Source organism: Lepidochelys kempii, chromosome 13 (assembly GCF_965140265.1).
Source record: "Lepidochelys kempii isolate rLepKem1 chromosome 13, rLepKem1.hap2, whole genome shotgun sequence".
In the NCBI taxonomy this organism is placed as follows: Eukaryota; Metazoa; Chordata; order Testudines; family Cheloniidae; genus Lepidochelys; species Lepidochelys kempii.
Genome location: NC_133268.1, coordinates 220,232 through 242,141, shown reverse-complemented (window position 1 = coordinate 242,141; position 21,910 = coordinate 220,232). Strand labels below are relative to the sequence as shown.

Here is a 21,910-nt window from a genome sequence, read left to right as displayed (position 1 = left end):
CATTGGCACCTTGACAGCAAGACTGTCTGGCTATGTAGACTCCCTCCTCAGGCCCTACGCTACCAGCACTCCCAGCTACCTTCGAGACACCACTGACTTCCTGAGGAAACTACAATCCATCGGTGATCTTCCTGATAACACCATCCTGGCCACTATGGATGTAGAAGCCCTCTACACCAACATTCCACACAAAGATGGACTACAAGCCGTCAAGAACACTATCCCCGATAATGTCACGGCTAACCTGGTGGCTGAACTTTGTGACTTTGTCCTCACCCACAACTATTTCACATTTGGGGACAATGTATACCTTCAAATCAGCAGCACTGCTATGGGTACCCGCATGGTCCCACAGTATGCCAACATTTTTATGGCTGACTTAATGCTTCCTCAGCGCTCGTCCCCTAATGCCCCTACTCTACTTGCGCTATATTGATGACATCTTCATCATCTGGACTCATGGAAAAGAAGCCCTTAAGGAATTCCACCATGATTTCAACAATTTCCATCCCAACATCAACCTCAGCTTGGACCAGTCCACACAAGAGATCCACTTCCTGGACACAATAGTGCTAATAAGCGATGGTCACATAAACACTATCCTATACCGGAAACCTACTGACCGCTATGTTTACCCACATGCCTCCAGCTTTCACCTTGACCACACCACACGATCCATTGTCTACAGCCAAGCTCTGCGATACAACCGCATTTGCTCCAACCCCTCAGACAGAGACAAACACCTACAAGATCTCTATCAAGCATTCTTACAACTACAATACCCACCTGCTGAAGTGAAGAAACACATTGACAGAGCCAGAAGAGTACCCAGAAGTCACCTACTACAGGACAGGCCTAACAAAGAAAATAACAGAACGCCACTAGCCGTCACCTTCAGCCCCCAACTAAAACCCCTCCAGCGCATCATCAAGAATCTACAACCTATCCTGAAGGACGACCCATCACTCCCACAGATCTTGGGAGACAGGCCAGTCCTTGCCTACAGACAGCCCCCCAATCTGAAGCAAATACTCCCCAACAACCACATACCACACAACAGAACCACTAACCCAGGAACCTATCCTTGCAACAAAGCCCGTTGCCAACTGTGTCCACATATCTATTCAGGGGACACCATCATAAGGCCTAATCACATCAGCCACACTATCAGAGGCTTGTTCACTTGCGCATCTACGAATGTGATATATGCCATCATGTGCCAGCAATGCCCCTCTGCCGTGTATTTTGGTCAAACTGGACAGTCTCTACGTAAAAGAATAAATGGACACCAATCAGACTTCAAGAATTATAACATTCAAAAACCAGTTGGAGAACACTTCAATCTCTTTGGTTACTCGATTACAGACCTAAAAGTGGCAATTCTTCAACAAAAAAACTTCAAAAACAGACTCCAACGAGAGACTGCTGAATTGGAATTAATTTGCGAACTGGACACCATTAAATTAGGCTTGAATAAAGACTGGGAGTGGATGTGTCATTACACAAAGTAAAACTATTTCCCCTTGTTTATTTTTCCCCCTTACTGTTCCTCACACGTTCTTGCCTACTGCTGGAAATGGCCCACCTTGACTATCACTACAAAAGGTTTTTTTCTCTCCTGCTGGTAATAGCTCACCTTACCTGATCACTCTTGTTACAGTGTATATGGTAACACCCATCGTTTCATGTTCTCTGTGTATATAATATCTCCCCACTGTATTTTCCACTGTATGCATCCGATGAAGTGAGCTGTAGCTCACGAAAGCTTATGCTCAGCTAAATTTGTTAGTCTCTAAGGTGCCACAAGTCCTTTTCTTTTTAAGTGTGGTATGTAACCTATCATCTAAATTAGCCTTTGTATCGGATGACTGGTGGATAGCTAATGTGATGCCAATTTTTAAAAACGGCTCCAGAGGCAATCCTGGGAATTACAGGCCAGTAAGCCTAACTTCAGTACCAGACAAACTGGTTGACTCTATAGTAAAGAACAGAATTATCAGACACATAGATGAACACAGTACGTTGGGGAAGAGACAACGTGGTTTTTGTAATGGGAAATCATGCTTCGACAATTTATTATAATTCTTTGAAGGTGTCAACAAGCATGTGGACAAGGGTGATCCAGTGGATATAGTGTATTTGGACTTTCAGAAAGCCTTTGACAAAGTCCCTCACCAAAGGCTCTGAAGCAAACTAAGCAGTCATGGGATAAGGGGGTAGGTCCTCTCATGGATCAGTAACTAGTTAAAAGACAAGAAGCAAAGGATAAGAATAAATGGTCAGTTTTCAGAATGGAGAAAAGTAAATAGTAGGGTCCCCCAGGGGTCTGTACTGTTCAACATGTTCATAAATGATCTGGGAAAAGGGGTAAACAGTGAGGTGGCAAAATTTGCAGATGTACAAAATTACCCCGAATAGTTAAGTCCAAAGCAGACTGTCAAGAATTACAAAGGGATCTCACTAACGTGGGTGACTGGGCAACAAAATAGCAGATGAAATTCAATGGTGGTAAGTGCAAAGTGAGGAACATTGGAAAACATTATCCCAACTATACATACAAAATGATGGGGTCTAAATTAGCTGTTACCACATAAGAAAGAGTCATTGTGGATAGTTTTCACATCCACTCAACGTGCAGCAGCAGTCAAAAAACCTAACAGAACGTTAGGAACACTGGGACAGGGATAGACAATCAGACAGTAAATATCCTAATACCACTATATAAATCTATGGTAGGCCGACACCTTGAATACTGAGTGCTGTTCTGGTCGCCCCATCTCAAAAAAGCTTTAGAAATGGAAAAAGTACAGAAAAGGGCAACGAAAACTATAAGGGGTATGGAACAGCTTCTGTATGAGGAGAGATTAATAAGACTGGGACTGTTCAACTTGGAAAAGAGACGACTAAGGGGGTATATGATACAGGTCTGTACAATCATGATGGTGTGGAGAAGGTGAATAAGGAAGTGTTATTTACCCTTTCACATAACACAGGAACCAGGGGTCACGCAATGAAACAAATAGGCAGCAGGTTTAAAACAAACAAAAGGAAGTATTTCTTCACACAGCACACAGTCAACCTGTGGAACTCATTGCCAGGGGATTTTGTGGAGGCAAAAGTATAATGGGGTTAAAAAAAAAAAACTAGATAAATTCCTGGAGGATAGGTTCATGAATGGCTATTAGCCAAGATGGTCAAGGATGCAACCCCATGGTCTGGGATTCCCTGAGCCTCTGACTGCCAGAAGCTGGGACTGGATGACAGGGGATGGATCATGCAAGAATCATAGAATATCAGAGATGGAAGGGACCTCTGGAGGTCATCTGGTCCAACCCCCTGCCCAGAGCAGGACCAATCCCCAACTAAGTCATCCCAGCCAGGGCTTTGTCAAGCCTGACCTTAAAAACTTCTAAGGAAGGGGATTCTACCACCTCCCTAGGTAACGCATTCCAGTGTTTCACCACCCTCCTAGTGAAAAAGTTTTTCCTAATATCCAACCTAAATCTCCCCCACTGCAACTTGAGACCATTACTCCTTGTCCTGTCCTCTTCTACCACTGAGAACAGTCTAGAACCATCCTCTTTGGATCCACCTTTCAGGTAGTTAAAAGCAGCTATCAAATCCCCCCTCATTCTTCTCTTCCGTAGACTAAACAATCCCAGTTCCCTCAGCCTCTCCTCATAACTCATGTGTTCCAGACCCCTAATCATTTTTGTTGCCCTTCGCTGGACTCTTTCCAATTTTTCCACATCCTTCTTGTAGTGTGGGGCCCAAAACTGGACACAGTACTCCAGATGAGGCCTCACCAATGTCGAATAGAGGGGAACGATCACGTCCCTCGATCTGCTGGCAATACCCCTACTTATACAGCCCAAAATGCCATTGGCCTTCTTGGCAACAAGGGCACACTGTTGACTCATATCCAGCTTCTCGTCCACTGTCACCCCTACGTCTTTCTCTGCAGAACTGCTGCCTAGCCATTCGGTCCCTAGTCTGTAGCGGTGCATGGGATTCTTCCGTCCTAAGTGCAGGACTCTGCACTTGTCCTTGTTCATCAGTTTTCTTTTGGCTCAATCCTCCAATTTGTCTAGGTCCCTCTGTATCCTATCCCTACCCTCCAGAGTATCTACCTCTCCTCCCAGTTTAGTGTCATCTGCAAACTTGCAGAGGGTGCAATCCACACCATCCTCCAGATCATTAATGAAGATATTGAACAAAACCGGCCCCAGGACCGACCCTTGGGGCACTCCGCTAGATACCGGCTGCCAACTAGATATGGAGCCATTGATCACTACCTGTTGAGCCCGACAATCTAGCCAACTTTCTACCTACCTTGTAGTGCATCCATCCAGCCCATACTTCTTTAACTTGCTGACAAGAATACTGTGGGAGACCGTGTCAAAGAACTGCCTGTTCTATTCACTCCCTCTGAAGTATCTGATACTGGCCACTGTCAGAAGACAGGATACTGGGCTAGTTGGATCATTGGTCTGGCCCAGTATGGCCATTCTTATGTTCATAGACAGATGCTGATAATCTCCAAGAGCCATCACAGCAAGTGAGCAGGACCCCGGCATGTCCTCATGTGTGATATACCCCCATTTTCTGCCTTAGTTCCCAATGGAAGCACAGAGCATGCCAAGGGCATTACCTTTCCTTTGATCCTCAGATTTCTTCAGAGAGGCCTCTAACACCAGCCTGGCCTGGATCGCAGTCTCCAGTACTCATCTGCTGCTCTGTGCTTATCAGTTGCCAAAAATGCAATTGCAAGGAAATGGGAAAACCTCTGGGTGTCCAAATCAGCAAAAATCTCTCAGATGGAGACTAAACTGCTGGAAGAAATAATAGAAACTGGTGCAACAAAATCTCAGATACTTCTGATGGGTTAATCAAGATATTTACATAAGCGTTCCCATTATTCTTCCACGTCCCCTGACCTTGAGCACCTCTCTCTCTTCTTCTCCATTGCATATGTAGTTAGAGATGGAGATGGTACTTCATTCTCTTCTCCATGTCTGCCTATTTCTGTGGTAGACATGAGATGCACGCATCTGTTTTGTTTGTCCTCTTGTCTTTGCTGCATAAATAAAGAAACTTATTCAATAAAAATAATTGGGGAGAAAGATACAATCACCAAGGAGAGAGAGACCCTTGGGTTTAGAAGCATCTGACATCCACTGATTCTGTGCGAAGCCAGGGCCAGGGTGCAGGTGTGAGTATAACTCTGTGCTGGAGCCTCTCTTCTCACACTTGTAACTGCTTTGCTTGTGAGCGTATTTTAAATCATGTTTACTTTGTCTTTTAAGGATTGATTGTCCTTATCGAGCTCTGTAATAATTCCAGACCCTTTACCGTTTTGCTCTTCTCCCACAGTGAGGAGGAGCTGGATTTCTGAGAAGCCTGCGTGTCCAGCTCTCTACAGTATAGTAGGGTTGAGTTTATTTTCCTGGGTCCCAGCCTTGGATCTCTCCAGTCCTGGTAATTCTACAAAACACCCTCAGCAACTTGTTCTACTGCCTTAAATACCCTGGGAGCTCTCGGATACCCTGATTGTCGCTGCAGAGTTCTGGGATGAGTCACTTAATGTCTGTACAGCACATTGAAGACAAAAAGCCCCATTATTGCTATTTAACCTAAATTCTCCTCCCTTCTTGCAGCTTGAACCCACTCCATCTCATCCTGTCCTTGTTCGTTAGATAGAGCTACTGATCTCTCTCGTCTTCATACCATTCCTTTCTCTAGTTGGAGACAATGAGTCTCCCCTCAGAGCACCCCCACTGAACTCCCAACGCCACTTTCTGCAGTACCTGAGTTTTCCTTCGGGCTCTTCTTCCAAATAGCAGCAAGTCCTGATCCTGCTTCACTTGTGGGAACTGGCCACTCACAGCCTGAAGTGAGCTGGCTGGAGATGTAGCAAAAGGGAGGCCAGGCAAGGTGCTGGGCGGACTGCTCACGGCTAGAGAAAAGAAGGCTTCACACTGCAGTCAGTGCTGAATCCAGCGCATCTGCGTGGTGCTAAGTGGCCTCCGCTGCTGGAGGGTGAGATGTGAAGTTGAGGCCGGGGCCGTTAATGATCCCGCAGCATGTTTTCAATAGATGGCGGGATGTTAACCCAGCACGGGGGGCAATTTTCAATTGAAGTACATGCTAGGGATGGGTGAACTGAACAGCAGGGACTTGGTGTAAACAAGAGAGGCATGCACTGGAAAGGTACTGTGGTCAGGTAAACTACACACAAATACACCTCGCTGGCTGCATCGCCACCACACAAGAGCTATAACATAGACACACGTAGCTCCTTACTTGCCCATGCACACATCGCTAACCTGGCGTCCGTGCTCCTCCCACAGTGAGGTGCCAGAGTGTTTAGGGGCAACTCGCCCCACTGGGACATGCCGTGGGGACTGTGGTTCTGCCGTGATCATGCTGAATCGAGGTCAGATAGCGACAGGATGTGAGGTTCTCTCTTCGCTCCCCAGGGCCACGTCCATTCAGAAGCTGCTTGCCCCATGCTGTTCCTACATGTCCAGAACCGAGATCAGCAGGAAGAAACAGTTCGGGCCCACCCAGCTCAGCCCAGGAGGGCTAATGCCCAGAAATGGCCAATCATGCTGAATCGATGCAGTATTTTTGGGTCATGTGGATCTTTGTCAACTGGGCACTGAGCTCTCGCCACCAGACTCACCTGCCATTACAAGCAGAACATGAGCCCTGCCTTCCAGTGTCTGTGATGTGATGTCATGTGATGCTGCAGCCCAACCCCACCGAGCTGATTGGGCCCACGTTCTCCAGATTTCCTGGACTATGGGATGTTCCTTGCTCCTCTGCCTGAAGCCTGCACAGTGATTGATATCCGGGACTTTATGCTGTCGCAGTCCCTGGTTCTGATTGGAATGCAGCCCTTGTCATCCATTTTCCTCTCTTCCTGCTGGCATCGCCTGTTGTTTGGATGTTACAAGTGGCTGTTTCATTTAGGCAGCTTTCTTGGTGCTCATCTTTCTGCATTTCTCAAGCAGGTTGTTTCATTCCTCCCGTGACCACGATGAGGAGCACATTTGCTGCCATGTCCGTTGGCTTTTGTTAATGGTGGTTTTGTTAATGGGAAGCTTTTCGAACCCTATGAAAAGCTTTTTGTGATGTTTGTTTTTTTCTCTTCTCTCTTTTGTGCTGTGGCAGATTGTAGTTCTTGCTGTGTTGTTGAAGTATATAAAATGCCCGTGTCCAACACATGTCTCTGGATTTGGTGAATGCCAAACAAGAATATCTCTGAGAACCTTAAATCCCAAGCAACATCTTCCCAGTGCTGATAAAGCCTGGAACGCAGGCAATCAGAACTCAGGCTCTCGCTGCAGAGAGAGAAACAAAAGGCTCCCATACAAACAAGCTCACGTACACAGGCAGTCTATCAATGTATTACGTAACACAATGGCGCGGCTGAGAAAAATCACACTGTGCAGAAGAAATACAGCAGGAGCCGAAAAGCCAACTGGAAACAGAAAATTCCCATCTAAAAATGTCCCAGCCCCTGCCTTTGTCAGACAGTGAATAAGAGCTGGAATGAAATTAAAAGCTCTTTCCCTTTAGATAAAGATTCCCTGCCATGTCCTGACGGGGTTTATGCTGCTTTTTCACCCTCCTCTCTGGACACACACAGGTTGCGGCTGTTTTTCACTGAGTGATGCAAGCCAAGCTGCCTGGGCTCCCATCTCTTATTGACATGAGAGGGGATGGCTGAGCCCAGGACTTGGTGTGCTGTGGTGACCCACCCAGATGGCTGTGGAATCTAAAGATCCTCTTGGGCATCAGAATCCTGACATTGTTTCAGGGCTTCGTGGAAGAGTGACCGCCCTCGTGGGAGTGGCACTGAACTAGCAGCTTGGAACCACAGACTTACCATGGTACCGATACAGAGATCCAATCTCAGCCTGCTACGGAGAGTGCTATGGGACCGCTCTCCTGCTGCAGCCAGCTCTCTAGGGATGGGGGTTGTTTAGCACTAGCCCTCTGGGAAGCAGAACCTGTCTAAATCCCAGGTCAGTGCAGGGTGAGTGCTCAGTCACCGGGATCACCTGAAGGTGCCTTGCCTGGAGCCATCGGCTGGGGGTGAGGCAGGTATTCCATGGAGGATGGGGACCTGTTGGGTTGCTAATTCTGTCTGTAGAGGTAGGGCCTCGGCAGAGTCCAGAGTCACCCTGGCAGAGCTGGAAGGGAAGGATTAATTAACTCTCCAAGGGAATGACAAAACTCCTCTCTCCATGCAGCTCTGGCACAGCCTCCACCAGCAAACTCTGTTTGCCTGGGAAAGCCCAGACTGCAGCTCCTTCCCTCCACCCTCTCTGTCCCCTGGCCTCTGCATGGGCAAGGAGTTCCAGTACTTGGGCCAGGCTGCTGGCTTTTGAGGAGGTAGCGTTTGGATGGATGTCAGCAGGTGTTGGGGTCTGAAGTCATCCTAAAGCCTGACTTCAAATGTAGCATGAAAAAGCAGAGTTTGCTGGGCTCCATCCTGTACAAACCATCTGAGGGAAGCTCTTGGGCTTGGGGAATGGGTTTGTTCCAGGGTGAAATGGGCACGTCCAGGAGCATGACTGACCTTCTTTGGGATGGCTCATGGAAAGGAGGGCAGCGTGTACCCAGGCTGCCTCCATGTTGTGTCTGACTTGGACAATGTTCCATGTACCAGATGGCGTCTCCCAGGAGGCTGGAGGAAACCTCACAGCCCAGGCACAAAGGCTGCTGCATGCACGTTGGGTTTATGGAATTGTGCTAGATATCCGTGCGTGCCGCTGCTCATTCCCATTGTCATCGGAGGCATGAGCTGCCACGAGAAAGCGCTTCAGGAGTTATTCAGCCAGCCTGATGGAGGTGGAAAATGATAGGGCTCCACTCTGGGACTCTCTCCCTTCTTGTGCCTTTAATGCATGAGGTTCTTTGTGAGAGTGACACACGGACAGAGGGTCACATGCATTTTGGCAGAGGACAGGAAGCCACGGAGATGGCCAGCCCTGTTAGAGGCTATGAACTGGCCAACCGGGGGAAAAAAGGGCCTTCCCCTGTCTCTCCCAGGAGCATGGAGTAGAGCTGGAGTCCTGTCAGCTTTTCACAGGTAGGCGTATGTACAGGGTCTCACATCAGCTGCCCTGCGCTGCCCCAAAAGGGGGGAATAGAATCCACACATCTGTGTAACCAAACCTGCCACGTTCATGAGCCAAACCCACAACCCACCCAGAGAACATCATGGCATTCCCTGGCAGAGCAGCTCTTCACACAAGCAATGGGTGGGAGCAGCGCAGTCTAGGGGCACGTTCAGCGGGTGGAGGGGACCACCTGGGACTGAGGGCACTCGTGCCAGACCTGCTCTGGCTCTTTCTTTACTGGTCCTCAAAGCTCAGCACTGGGAGCTTGGTACTAGTGGGAACTGGAAATGCTGATGAGGCCAATCTCAGCTCAGTTGTCTCCGGGGCTCCTTGGGATTCCTCACCTGAAGGGCAGAGTGCTTGTTCCTCGCCATTGCAAGGTGAGACTGCAGCTCCTCTGACACGTACATGGCACCAGGCAAGTCCAGCACACAAAGCGGAGTCAGGGGCTGGGGAGCCACCATGGAAACACAGCTACAGAAGGGACTGCCTCTTTCCTCCTCCTTTCTAGTAGCAAAGGATCAGACAGGTAAAGGGGATCCACCCAACTGCAGTGCCAGCAGAGAGGACTCAGCACAGACTTCAATGGGCCTGGGATCGAACCCTGGAGTGCTGTCAGGACAAGTTGCTCTCCTCTGTGCCCCAGATGAAGAAGAGATGCTGTGAGTCTAGCTGGGAGTTAATGCGAGGTGACTTCCTGCCGAGGAGCATGTCACCTCCCTGTGGGGCCCCGGGAGGGTTCCTGTGTTAATGTCTGTGCAGCACTTGGAAGCTGTGAAGAACTAAGTAAGTGCTGAGGATTGTTATGTTACCCGGGCGGCCAGAGGATGGGAGAGCAACAGAGGTCTGACAAAAAGTCTCTTCTTCCTCACCTTGGTGCTGTGAGGGAGATTTGGTGTTCCGGCAGGGAAGGGAGTGGTGAGGGGGCCTCTCATTCACACCTGATTACATGGAGTTGCTGCAAGGCAGAGCTCGGGGCAGGGGGAGGGGTGTGGTGGAATGGGAAGCGGGAGCTCGCCCTCACGTTACAGGAAGGGGACGTGCCATCTCTTATGCTGCTAGGCACTGAAAAACCACAGCCAGTGGACAGTCAGGTATGTAGGCGGGCAGAGTGCCCCAAGGGAGCGCGACAGGACTCGGAGGAGCTGTCTGCCTAGGGGTTGCTGGAGGGAGGATTCATAACTGAATGCATCAGCCATGACAGGAGAAAACACATTCCGATTCGTGGGGCTGAGGCCAGGGGGTCTGGGTACCTCGGAGTGCCACTGGCCAGGCTCTCGAGGCTGGACATGTGAGATGTGGCTCTGTCTGGAGCGCACGGTGCTGCTGCAACAACAGAGACACGCTCCTGCTTCTCTCTGCTCCAAGCGCCCCGTCCCAAACATCACCATCTCTCTCAACGGTCAGAAAGGCTCCTTCCTCTGTATGCACGGGTCCTTTCTGCAAGTAATGCATCACCCCTCCCCCGCCCCCAGGGAAGCGGCACAAGAAGCAAGCGAGAAAGAGCAATTCTATCCCCAAGGCCCCTTTCCTACCACTGAAGACGGGAAAATAAAACCTACAGCCTGCAGCAGTGCTAGCAAAGTCCCAGGAAGGCAGCGGCTGTGCACACGCAGTATGTGAAGAGGGAACGCGCACAGTATGCATGTCAACACTGCAATCAGAGCTGCGACTGCAGCTCGTTCAGCACACCCATGCTAACGTCAGTCTAGCTAGTGTGGCTACACAGCAGTGGAGACATGCATGACCCCTGGTACGGGCCAGCAATGTAAATATGTCCCCAGTGTTCTGGCCTGGCTTGTTCAGCCCACCCGGGGGTCCACACTGCCCCACCTTCACTGCTCTTTTTAGCCATGCCAGTTCAATTAAAGCGAGCATGGGTGTGCCTACATGAGCTGCAGTCATACCTCTGACCGCAGCATAGACACACCCCGTGCCTACAGCGTACCTGAGCTGCGGCTGAGCGCGCCCGGCCCAGCGTGTACGTGTCTGAGGCACAGTACGTACTTCATGCACACACAGGGTCCATGCAGAGCTTGTTTGTGTGTGAATGTGCAGCTGTGTGCCTGTACTCTGGGGTCTGGGTCATGTACCCTCTATAACAATAACTGTTCCCAATAACTCACCCCAGCAGGGCTCTCTCACCGGCTGCCTTCCTAGCACAACACCCTGTGCTGACTGACGGGAACGGGGCGGGCAGAGAGGGGGTTGTGGCTGTACACGTTAAGTCAGCTTAACTTCTGTACCCAGAAAGATAATGGAGCAAATAATTAAGCGATCAATTTACAAAGATCTAGAAGATAACAAGGTGATAGGTAACAGTCAGCCTGGATTTGTCAAAAACAAATATAGTGTCAAACCAACCTGATAGCTTTCTTTGACAGGGTAACAAGCCTTGTGGATGGGGGGAAGGGGTAGATGTGGCATATCTTGACTTTAGTAAAGCTTTTGATACTGTCTCGCATGACCTTCTCATAAACAAACTAGGGAAATCAAATGCAACCTAGATGGAGCTACTATAAGGTGAGTGCAAAACTGGTTGGAAAACTGTTCCCAGAGAGTAATCATCAGTGATTCATAGTCATGCTGGAAGGGCATAATGAGTGGGATCCCGCAGGGATCAGTTCTGGGTCCTGTTCTGTTCAATATTTTCATCAATGATTTAGATAATAGCATACAGAGTACACTTATAAAGTTTGTGGACGATAAGTGGGAGGGGTTGCAAGTGCTCTGGAGGATAGGATTATAATTCAAAATGATCTGGACAAACTGGAGAAATGGTCTGAAGTAAATAGGAAGAAGTTCAATACAGCAAATGCAAAGTACTCCATTTAGGAAGGAACAATCTGTTGCACACATACAAAATGGGAAATGACTGCCTAGGAAGGAGTACTGCGGAAAGGGATCTGGGGATCGTAGTGGATCACAAGCTAAATATGAGTCAACAGTGTAACACTGTTGCAAAAAAAGCGAATATCTTTCTGGGATGTATTAGCAGGAGTGTTGTAAGCAAGACACAAGAAGTAATTCTTCTGCTCTACTCTGCGCTGATTAGGCCTCAACTGGAGTATTGTGTCCAGTTCTGGGCGCCACATTTCAGGATGTGGACAAATTGGAGACAGTCCAGAAAAAAGCAACAAAAAATGATTAAAGGTCTAGAAAACATGACCTATGAGGGAAGATTGAAAAAATTGGGTTTGTTTAGTCTGGAAAAGAGAGGACTGAGAGGGGACATGATAACAGTTTTCAAGTATGTAAAAGGTTGTTACAAGGAGGAGGAAGAAAAATTGTTTTTCTTAACCTCTGAGGATAGGACAAGAAGCAATGGGCTTAAATTGCAGAAAGGGAGGTTTAGGTTGGACATTAGGAAAAACTTCTTAACTGTCAGGGTGGTTAAATACTGGAATAAATTGCCTAGGGAGGTTGTGGAATCTCTATCATTGGCGACTTTTAAGGGGAGGCTAGACAAACATGTCAGGAATGGTCTAGATAATTAGCCCTGTCACAAGTGCAGGGACTGGATTTGATGGCCTCTCAAGGTCCCTTCCAGTTCTATGATTCTATGTTTAAAGTTTCCCGTAGGGATTCCTACATGGTTCTATGTTAATTCGAAGGTCCCGTGCGAGACTTTGGGATGCTCCCTCCCCACCAAACAGCCAGGCGCTGTGCATTCCCCAGTGCCTTGCTGTGGCCCTGAGCAGGCCTGTTAGAACATTATCTCTGTGTGTCATTTGCCGATTATATTCACAGGCTGTCATCAGCTGTTTCCCCTTCCATAGTGTGTGCTCCTCTCTGGAGTCCCTGCTCCTACCCTCTGCCCTGTTCTCTGTCATCAGGAACAGCTCCAGGATAAAGCTCTTGAATCCAAGGCCACAATGCGCTGGCTCCAGGCTACTCCTGGGTCAGCTACACAGGTCTCCTTTCCAGCACACAGCAATGCTCCATTTCCAGTGAGCAGCTGTGTACAGAGACCTGCAGCACAAATTCCCGGCACCATAAAAACCAGCCTTCCAAGGGAATTTTTCACAAGTCCAGGATGTTTTCTGTACATCAGCTTTTCATTGCCACCGCTCACCACTCAGGCCACCTGGCAGAGCCATAAGGCTGCTTTTGTGCTGAAGATAATGAGAGTTTAATTCTCAATTTCCTTAGCCACAAATGAATGGAAGTGGGAAACGTTCTGTGCAGATCAGCTGCTGCCCAAAGTGTGCCCTGCCCAAACATCAACTCCATGGGTCTCTGATCCCTCCCATGACCCCGACCCCAACCCCTGCCCCTGGCTCCAATGGCATGCCCCACAGCACATGCCATACTGTACATCTGTCAGTCTTCTTCACTACCTATCTGTCATCTCTGGTCACTCACCAGCCTGTTCCCTGAGGCTGCCCTACTGTCAGTCACACGTATGTATGAACATTGCCCATTCCCCTTTTCGGGTACTCCTTTGCCAATGACGAATCTGTCATTCACACGGCTTGTGCCCTCACCTGTCTGCTACTCGCACACTGGTTCTGTCACTCACCTGCCAGATGCCTGCCCTATGTCTCCCATTCGCCTGCCTGTCCTCTCTCACCCGGTGCTGTCACTCTCTGCTGCATGCCCCTCTCCAGTCACTCACCCACCCACCCAAATCCCTTCTCAGGCACCCGCTGGGCCCTGTGTCACTCGCAGGCCCATCACCTGGCAGAAGAGAACGTGAAGCTAGGAAGGTTGATTTTACCGGACAGGGTTGTTTGCAGCATCGGGGTCCAGAGCGGTGACCACTCCTACCACAGAGCCAACATACGCATCCTCCTGGACTTCCATCAGGTCAGAGGGGGGCTGGAACTCCGGGGGCTCATCCACATCCAGCACAGAGACCCGCACAATGGTTTGGTCTCGGAACGTGCCCAGATCTACAAACCTTGGGTCCACAAACTTGTTCAGGGCCTCCACCACCACCGTGTGAACCGTCTTGGCCTCGTAGTCAAGGGGCTGAGACAACAGGACAGGGTTAGCGATTCACCATCTGACAGTTCCTTCCCAATTCTGGTGCATTCACTACTGCTGCTTTGGGTTAAACCCCACCAGGGCTCTTGGGAGAGGCCAGGACTGGAGAAGCCCAGAGCCTGAGCTCCTGCCATGCCCCCTGCAACGTCTCCTGCTGGGCAGGGTACTCGTAGCTGGGAGTGCTCCTGCCCCACTCCCTACAGGGCTGCTGCTAGGAACAACGTTTCCTGCCCTCCCCCACTCCACATTCAGATAAGACATGATGCAGGAACTCAGAATGCACTGAGAAGGCAGTGCGCACCGTGGGGGCGAGTGAGTGATTTTCAATGGTGTAGTGATCATTAATCACCCTGTGATTATTTCTACAGCAGAGGTGACTGGAATGCAATGGTCTTGGTGAGCACTCATTCTTTCCTGCCCGCACCAAGTGTTTTTGCCACAAAAAGCAGACTGGCTCCACGTGTGGTTGGTCAGGCTCAGGCATTCCGTGGGAATATTGCTCTCTAATAGGTGCTATCAATAACGGGGATTAGTGTTAGCCCCCTACGCTGCACACCTCGCTTCTGCGCATGGCAGCATTCACCCCTTCATTATGGATTTGTCTGAAAGTCTCTCTCTGTAAATTCTGCACTCACAACTGTCTGTGTCCCTTAGCATCTGTGGCCAGCGACTTCATCAGCTGGCACCCTGCCTGCCTTGCCTTTCTTTGGCCCTTTCTTTCCAGTCTTTGCTTCTCTCTTTCTCTCTCCTGACACTTCTCCAGCTCCCTGCTAGCTGCGGGGGTGGGTCTGAGGCTTCCAACTTCTCTAAGATGCTATTAAACCAGCTCTCGGAGGAGTGATTCCCCAGCCTCTGAAATACAGCAGCAGCAGCAGGTATCATCAAAAGGGAAGGGCTCTGTCCTGCTCTGAGAGTCCTGCTCTGCCCTCCCCCACCTACCGCCTCTGCCTCCACCTCACACCTCCTCCTGGTGCGTTCCTCTGGGTTTACCTTCTGCACGGTGATGATCGCCTCCTGGGTGTTGCTGTCTGTGGTGACTTTAAACATCTGCACCCCGTCCTCATCTTTGATCTGGTACGTCATGTCTGTGTTCTCCCCCACATCCGAATCCTCCGCCTTCACTCTCCCAATCGCAGAGCCCACAAGGGCAGTCTCCACAACGCTGAACTGGTACATCTCTGCCAAGGGAAAGGAGAGGTGCATCACAGTGCGGCCTTCGCTGACCCTGATCCCCAGGTTCCCTTCAGGTAGTGCACAGACACGCCCTGGGGGCACCTCCACTAGGTTAGTGCACCAGCCTACAGGCAGAATGCCAGCAACCCTATTGGGTACACCTGGCTGGTCCCTGGTCCGGTGCAACTCAGCTCCCGCATGCACAGATAGCAGAGTTTTGTCCTGTCCTGTCTAGTCTGCAATGTCCCATTTATCCTTGGCAGCCATGCCAGAGTCTGGGCTTCATTGGGGGCACACGTGGGACCCGGCTGGAACCACAGAGGATGCCCCATTTCCTATACTCCTGTGCAAGGCGTGTTGGCTTTTCCTGCGAGAGGAAAACAAATAAGCCCACTCTGGGTGAAAGCAGCTGGTGAAAGGCATTAGGGAGCATCCCAGTCACTATAAGTCTGGTAACCTTACCAACCTGTCTCAGAACCAGCTGCACGGATGTCGGCCAGTCCAGGGCCAGTGCCGAGGTCTCTGTGGGCACAGCATTCTCACAGCCCCATTTCCCCCTGCTAGCGTCCGGAATACAAATGTGCTCATCGGGCAGAGCTCCCTCCAGCTGCAGCTTGGAACCCTTCGTAGCTCTGCCCCAGGCTGCCAGCCAAGTGCTACAGAGCTCTGCAGCTGGTGTGCGAGGCAGAGCCCAGTCCGGCAGCTCTTCAGTGACAGGATTTCTGTCCCTGTGGTGGGACTCAAATGCAGGTCACAGAGCTTTGGCAATGGCTTGGGATCTAGAGACCAGCTCACAGTCACACCCCACATGCTCATGGTGTGCAAGCAGGGTCTAGTGACTGCCAGGTAGCAAGGAAGGGCCTGGGGCTCATTCAAACCAGCGCCTGAGGTCTGGATTGGCCCTGAAAGATGGCGGGAAGAGACCGGCTGACCTGCCAATGGAGTTTGGGGGTTACTCTCCCTCCTCCAGCGCCTACAGGCCCAGGGAGGGAGACAGAGACAGACAGCTAAGCCTACTCCTTGCAGCTAAAGTCCTGCAGCCCCACTGACTCCCCCGGGGTTTGCTGGCTGTCACTGGGACACCCCTCCTGCTTCAGTTAATGGGCTGGGATCTGCAGAGCGCTTGGAGTAATAAACCCACTACACAACGACCACAGGCAGGAGCAGGAGCAGCCAAGACTCCTGCACGTATCACCGGTCAGATCCCCCTCTGCCACCAGCACTGCCCTGTGGAATAAGGGAAACCTGCACAGACCTGACCATGCACTGGCCCGCAGCACCGCGACCTGCCTTCTTGTACACCCAGAGCCACCAGTGTCAAAGAGTGTCTCTGCACTGCCAGCCTGTCCAAGGTGGGCAAGTTGAGGGCCAATGGGGAGAGATGACACTGACTCCCGAAGAATTCTAATAAACAAATGGGTCTGCATTGAAATTCAGCATTGATTGGGTCCCCCACTCCTCATGTCACTTGCCCTCTTAGACTGCAAGCTCTCAGGACAGGTTCCAGATCTCTGGGTCTGTTTAAACACCTAGCACAACGGGGCTATGTCCCTGACTGGGTGTCTGGCTGCTACCCCAATGCAAAGTCAGCAACAACAATCCTGCACAGCAGTGGCTGGCTCAGCACCAGACTGCCTGCAAGACCCCCGGGACAGGGAACAGCGACTCTTACTCTGTGGGAATCGTGGAGGGTTGTCGTTGACGTCTGTGATCACAATTGTGACCGTGGTGGATCCAGAGAGGCCACCCAGCTGCCCTGCCATGTCCGTGGCTTGGATCACCACTTCATACCGGTCCTGAGTTTCTCTGTCCAGATTTGCCACTGCCGTCCGGATCACACCTGGAAAAGACCAAAGGGGAAGCAGTGAGTGTGAATGCAAGGGTGGCCCATCAGCCCACGGAGCACCCTTCTCACTTCCACCCTCCCCTGGGAGCAGGTCATGGAATCCTGTAGGCCAGGCTCAAGGCCAGAGCATGGTCACAAGGCACGAGCCCTTCACCTTCTCTTGCCAGCAGGACTCAGCTGAGGGAGGAGCATTAGCAGTGCAACGACTTAGGCTGGGCCCAGAAAAGCAGGGGGGACATGGGCATTGCCCTGCAGAAAACCTGACAACTCCGCAAGCAAACAGCCCCAACCACCCGGGGCAGCGGTGGGAGGGCCGGGATGGAGCCAGGTCATTTAGTAGGAAACAAGAGGTTTCATGTGCCTGCATCAGGATCTATGGGCAAACTTGGGCAGGGGCTTAGCCACACCAGCTGGGTTTGTCATTGCTTGTTTCACCAGGAGAAGCTAAGTACCAGCTGTCTTGTTATAACGCACAAAAATAAAGATGTTTAATATGAAACAGCGAAAGGCCCCAAGAACAGGCTCAGAACCCAGCTAAACAAACACCCCCAAAACATTCACAGAAAGGGGTGTGTGAATGGTACTGCCCGACCAAGCACAGATCTGTCCCGGGCCCAGGACAGCATTACCACAATCCACCTGTTGTCTCTCATACTTGGAGTGTAAGCTGTATGGGGCAGAGCCCAGATTTGTGTTCCGGGCTTGTCCAGTGCCTCGCGCCATGGGGCTCCTAGACACTACCACAGAGTCATAGAATCGTAGAATATCGGGGTTGGAAGGGACCTCAGGAGGTTCTAGTCCAACCCCCTGCTCAAAGCAGGACCAATCGCCAATCAAATCATCCCAGCCAGGGCTTTGTCAAGCCTGACCTTAAAAACTTCTAGGGAAGGAGATTCCACCACCTCCCTAGGTAACACATTCCAGTGCTTCACCACCCTCCTAGTGAAAAAGTTTTTCCTAATATCCAACCTAAACCTCCCCCACTGCAACTTGAGACCATTACTCATCGTTCTGTCATTTGATACCACTGAGAACAGTCTAGATCAATCCTCTCTGGAACCCCCCTTCAGGTAGTTGAAAGCAGCTATCAAATCCCCCCTCATTCTTCTCTTCCGTAGACTAAACAATCCCAGTTCCCTCAGCCTCTCCTCATAACTCATGTGTTCCAGTCCCCTAATCATTTTGGTTGCCCTTTGCTGGACTCTTTCCAATTTTTCCACATCCTTCTTGTAGCGTGGGGCCCAAAACTGGACACAGTACTCCAGATGAGGCCTCACCAATGTCTAATAGAGGGGAATGATCACATCTCTCGATCTGCTGGCAATGCCCCTATGTAGACATCCCAAAATGCCATTGGCCTTCTTGGCAACAAGGGCACACCGTTGACTCATATCCAGCTTCTTGTCCACTGTAACCCCTAGGCCCTTTTCTGCAGAACTGCTGCCGAGCCATTTGGTCCCTAGTCTGTAGCAGTGCATGGGATTCTTCTGTCCTAAGTGCAGGACTCTGCACTTGTCCTTGTTGAACTTCATCAGATCTTTTGGCCCAATCCTCTAATTTGTCTAGGTCCCTCTGTATCCTATCCCTACCCTCCAGCGTATCTACCATTCCTCCCAGTTTAGTGTCATCTGCAAACTTGCTGAGGGTGCAATCCACACCATCCTCCAGATCATTAATGAAGATATTGAACAAAACCGGTCCCAGGACCGACCCTTGGAGCACTCCCCTTGATACTGGCTGCCAACTAGACCTGGAGCCATTGATCACTACCCGTTGAGCCTGACGATCTAGCCAGCTTTCTATCCACTATATACTCCATTCATCCAGCTCATACGTCTTTAACTTGCTGGCAAGAATACTGTGGGAGACCATGTCAAAAGCTTTGCTAAAATCAAAGAATAACACGTCCACTGCTTTCCCCTCATCCACAGAGCCAGTTATCTCGTCATAGAAGGCAATTAGATTAGTCAGGCATGACTTGCCCTTAGTGAATCCATGCTGGCTGTTCCTGATCACTTTCGTCTCCTCTAAGTGCTTCAGAATTGATTCCTTGAGGACCTGCTCTATGATTTTTCCAGGGACTGAGGTGAGGCTGACTGGCCTGTAGTTCCCAGGATCCTCTTTCTTCCCTTTTTTAAAGTTGGGCACTACATTAGCCTTTTTCCAGTCGTCCGGGACTTCCCCCGATCACCGTTAGTTTTCAGAGATAATGGCCAATGGCTCTGCAATCTGCAAAACGCCTTTAGCACTCTCGGATGCACCGTATCCAGCCCCATGGACTTGTGCTCGTCCAGCTTTCCTAAATAGTCCCGAACCACTTCTTTCTCCACGGAGGGCCGGTCACCTCCTCCCCATGCTGTGCTGCCCAGTGCAGTAGTCTGGGAGCTGACCTTGTTCGTGAAGACAGAGGCAAAAAAGCACTGAGTACATTAGCTTTTTCCACATCCTCTGTCACTCGTTTGCCTCCCTCATTCAGTAAGGGGCCCACACTTTCCTTGACTTTCTTCTTGTTGCTAACATACCTGAAGAAACCCTTCTTGTTACTATTAACATCTCTTGATAGCTGCAACTCCAAGCATGATTTGGCCTTCCTGATTTCACTCCTGCATGCCTGAGCAATATTTTTATACTCTTCCCTGGTCATTTGTCCAAGCTTCCACTTCTTGTAAGCTTCTTTTTTGTGTTTAAGATCAGCAAGGATTTCACTGTTAAGCCAAGCTGATCACCTGCCATATTTACCATTCTTTCTACACATCGGGATGGTTTGTCCCTGTAACCTCAATAAGGATTCTTTAAAATATAGCCAGCTCTCCTGGACTCCTTTCCCCCTCATGTTATTCTCCCAGGGGATCCTGCCCATCAGTTCCCTGAGGTAGTCAAAGTCTGCTTTTCTGAAGTCCAGGGTCCGTATTCTCTTTTCTTCCCTGTGTCAGGATCCTGAACTCGACCATCTCATGGTCACTGCCTCCCAGGTTCCCATCCACTTTTGCTTCCCCTACTAATTCTTCCCGGTTTGTGAGCAGCAGGTCAAGAAGAGCTCTGCCCCTAGTTGGTTGCTCCAGCACTTGCACCAGGAAATTGTCCCCTACATTTTCCAAAAACGTCCTGGCTTGTCTGTGCTCCGCTGTATTGCTCTCCCAGCAGATATCAGGGTGATTGAAGTCTCTCATGAGAACCAGGGCCTGCGATCTAGTAACTTCCGTGAGTTGCCAGAAGAAAGCCTTGTCCACCTCATCCCCCTGGTCCGGTGGTCTATAGCAGACTCGCACCACGACATCACCCTTGTTGCTCACGCTTCTAAACTTAATCCAGAGACTCTCAGGTTTTTCTGCAGTTTCGTACCAGAGCTCTGAGCAGTCATACTGCTCTCTTACATACAGTGCAACTCCCCCACCTTTTCTGCCCTGCCTGTTCTTCCTGAACAGTTTATATCCATCCATGACAGTACTTCAGTCATGTGAGTTATCCCACCAAGTCTCTGTTATTCCAATCACATCATAATTCCTTGACTGTGCCAGGACTTCCAGTTCTCCCTGCTTGTTTCCCAGGCTTCTTGCATTTGTGTATAGTCACAAATACCTAGTGCTGCCAGGGATGTGGCAAGCCCAGAGTAGTCGCCAAGGGCACTCTGAGACCATCAGGAGTAACTCCCATGAAGTCAATGCCAGCCTGAACCTGGTTTGAGGGAGGGGAGAATCAAGCCTAGAGCCCTGTGTCTGCACGACAGACCTATCTATGTTGGTGTAACTACATTGCTCGGGGTGTGAAAAATCCACAGCCCTGAGCAATGCAGTTATACCGACCTAGCCCCCCACCAGTGTAAACAGTGCTGTGTCGGCAGGAGGGCTTCTCCTGGTAGGAGGTGCAGGAATGTCCTCACTCTAGCGGCGCAGCAGTGTTTTAAGTGTAGACTTGCCCTTACTCAGGAGCCTGCAGTGAGAGACCTGCAGGGGACCAGGCTATTTAGCCCTGTCTGTTCCCTGTCTGGCCCTGACCTGCTCACACGGTCCACTCCTGAACAGGCACTGGGCTCCAGCCCCTCACATGCCCTTGTTCACCTCTCCCCAGAGGCCAGGCTTGAGAGGTGGGGAGCCCATGGGAGCAAAGAAGCAGAGTCCTGGGGAGCCAGAAATGTTCCAGGACAATACTCAGAACCTCAAGTTGAAGGAAGCCAGGAGGAGCCACTGAACAGCGAGGAACAGACATTTCTCTCTCTCTCTCTCTGATGACATTTGCAGGCACTAAAGGAGCTGGCGATGCTTTCTGAAACTAGCAATTATTCCAGTGATTATCATCATTAGGATTTATTACGAAGACATCACCATTGTCTCCGATCCCTGCAGGTCCCTCACTCTCGTGGACAGGCACAATTTCACCCATCCCACCTCCCCCTGGACTCTGTCATTTCGGTTCTGTAATTACCCCGGACTCTCCAAGCAGCACTTTCGCTGCCTTCGGTCCGATGAATCAAAGGGAGGATCCATTTCGCCTACCTTACCTCAAGCAGGTTCCCACGCACTCCCATCAATCCAGCACCTGCTTTCCTGTGCACTCAAAAGTGACTCATGGACCGCTCTGTATGCTCCTTCCCTTCCCTGGGGTCCATGCCTCCTGGCAGCTGCACGGGGTGGGGTGGAGGACAGGGCGCTGAGGTCAGTTCCAGAAAGACCTTTCTACAGAGGACTGGGAATAGCTCCAGGTGAACTGGATGTGGCGCCCTCTGCATTGCAGATAAATTTAGATTTCTGCCACCGCTACACCCAAGGGG

The 21,910-nt window shown here is 50.3% G+C and overlaps 1 protein-coding gene across 5 annotated transcripts in view; it reads right to left on the bottom strand.

Moving 5' to 3' along the window:
* The window catches only part of CDH22 (cadherin 22), a 206,743-nt gene that overhangs the window by 63,989 nt on the left and 120,844 nt on the right, over positions 1-21,910 (bottom strand). For all 5 annotated transcript variants that reach the window (XR_012154631.1, XM_073308961.1, XM_073308962.1 and 2 more), the window contains 3 exons: positions 16,969-17,136; positions 15,114-15,301; positions 13,855-14,108 (listed from right to left, as the gene is read on the bottom strand). Coding sequence is in view for 4 of the 5 variants with exons in the window: in XM_073308961.1 (XP_073165062.1) it covers positions 13,855-14,108; positions 15,114-15,301; positions 16,969-17,136 (610 nt within the window). In the remaining variant the exon portion in view is untranslated. The remainder of the gene's footprint in view (positions 1-13,854; positions 14,109-15,113; positions 15,302-16,968; positions 17,137-21,910) is intronic.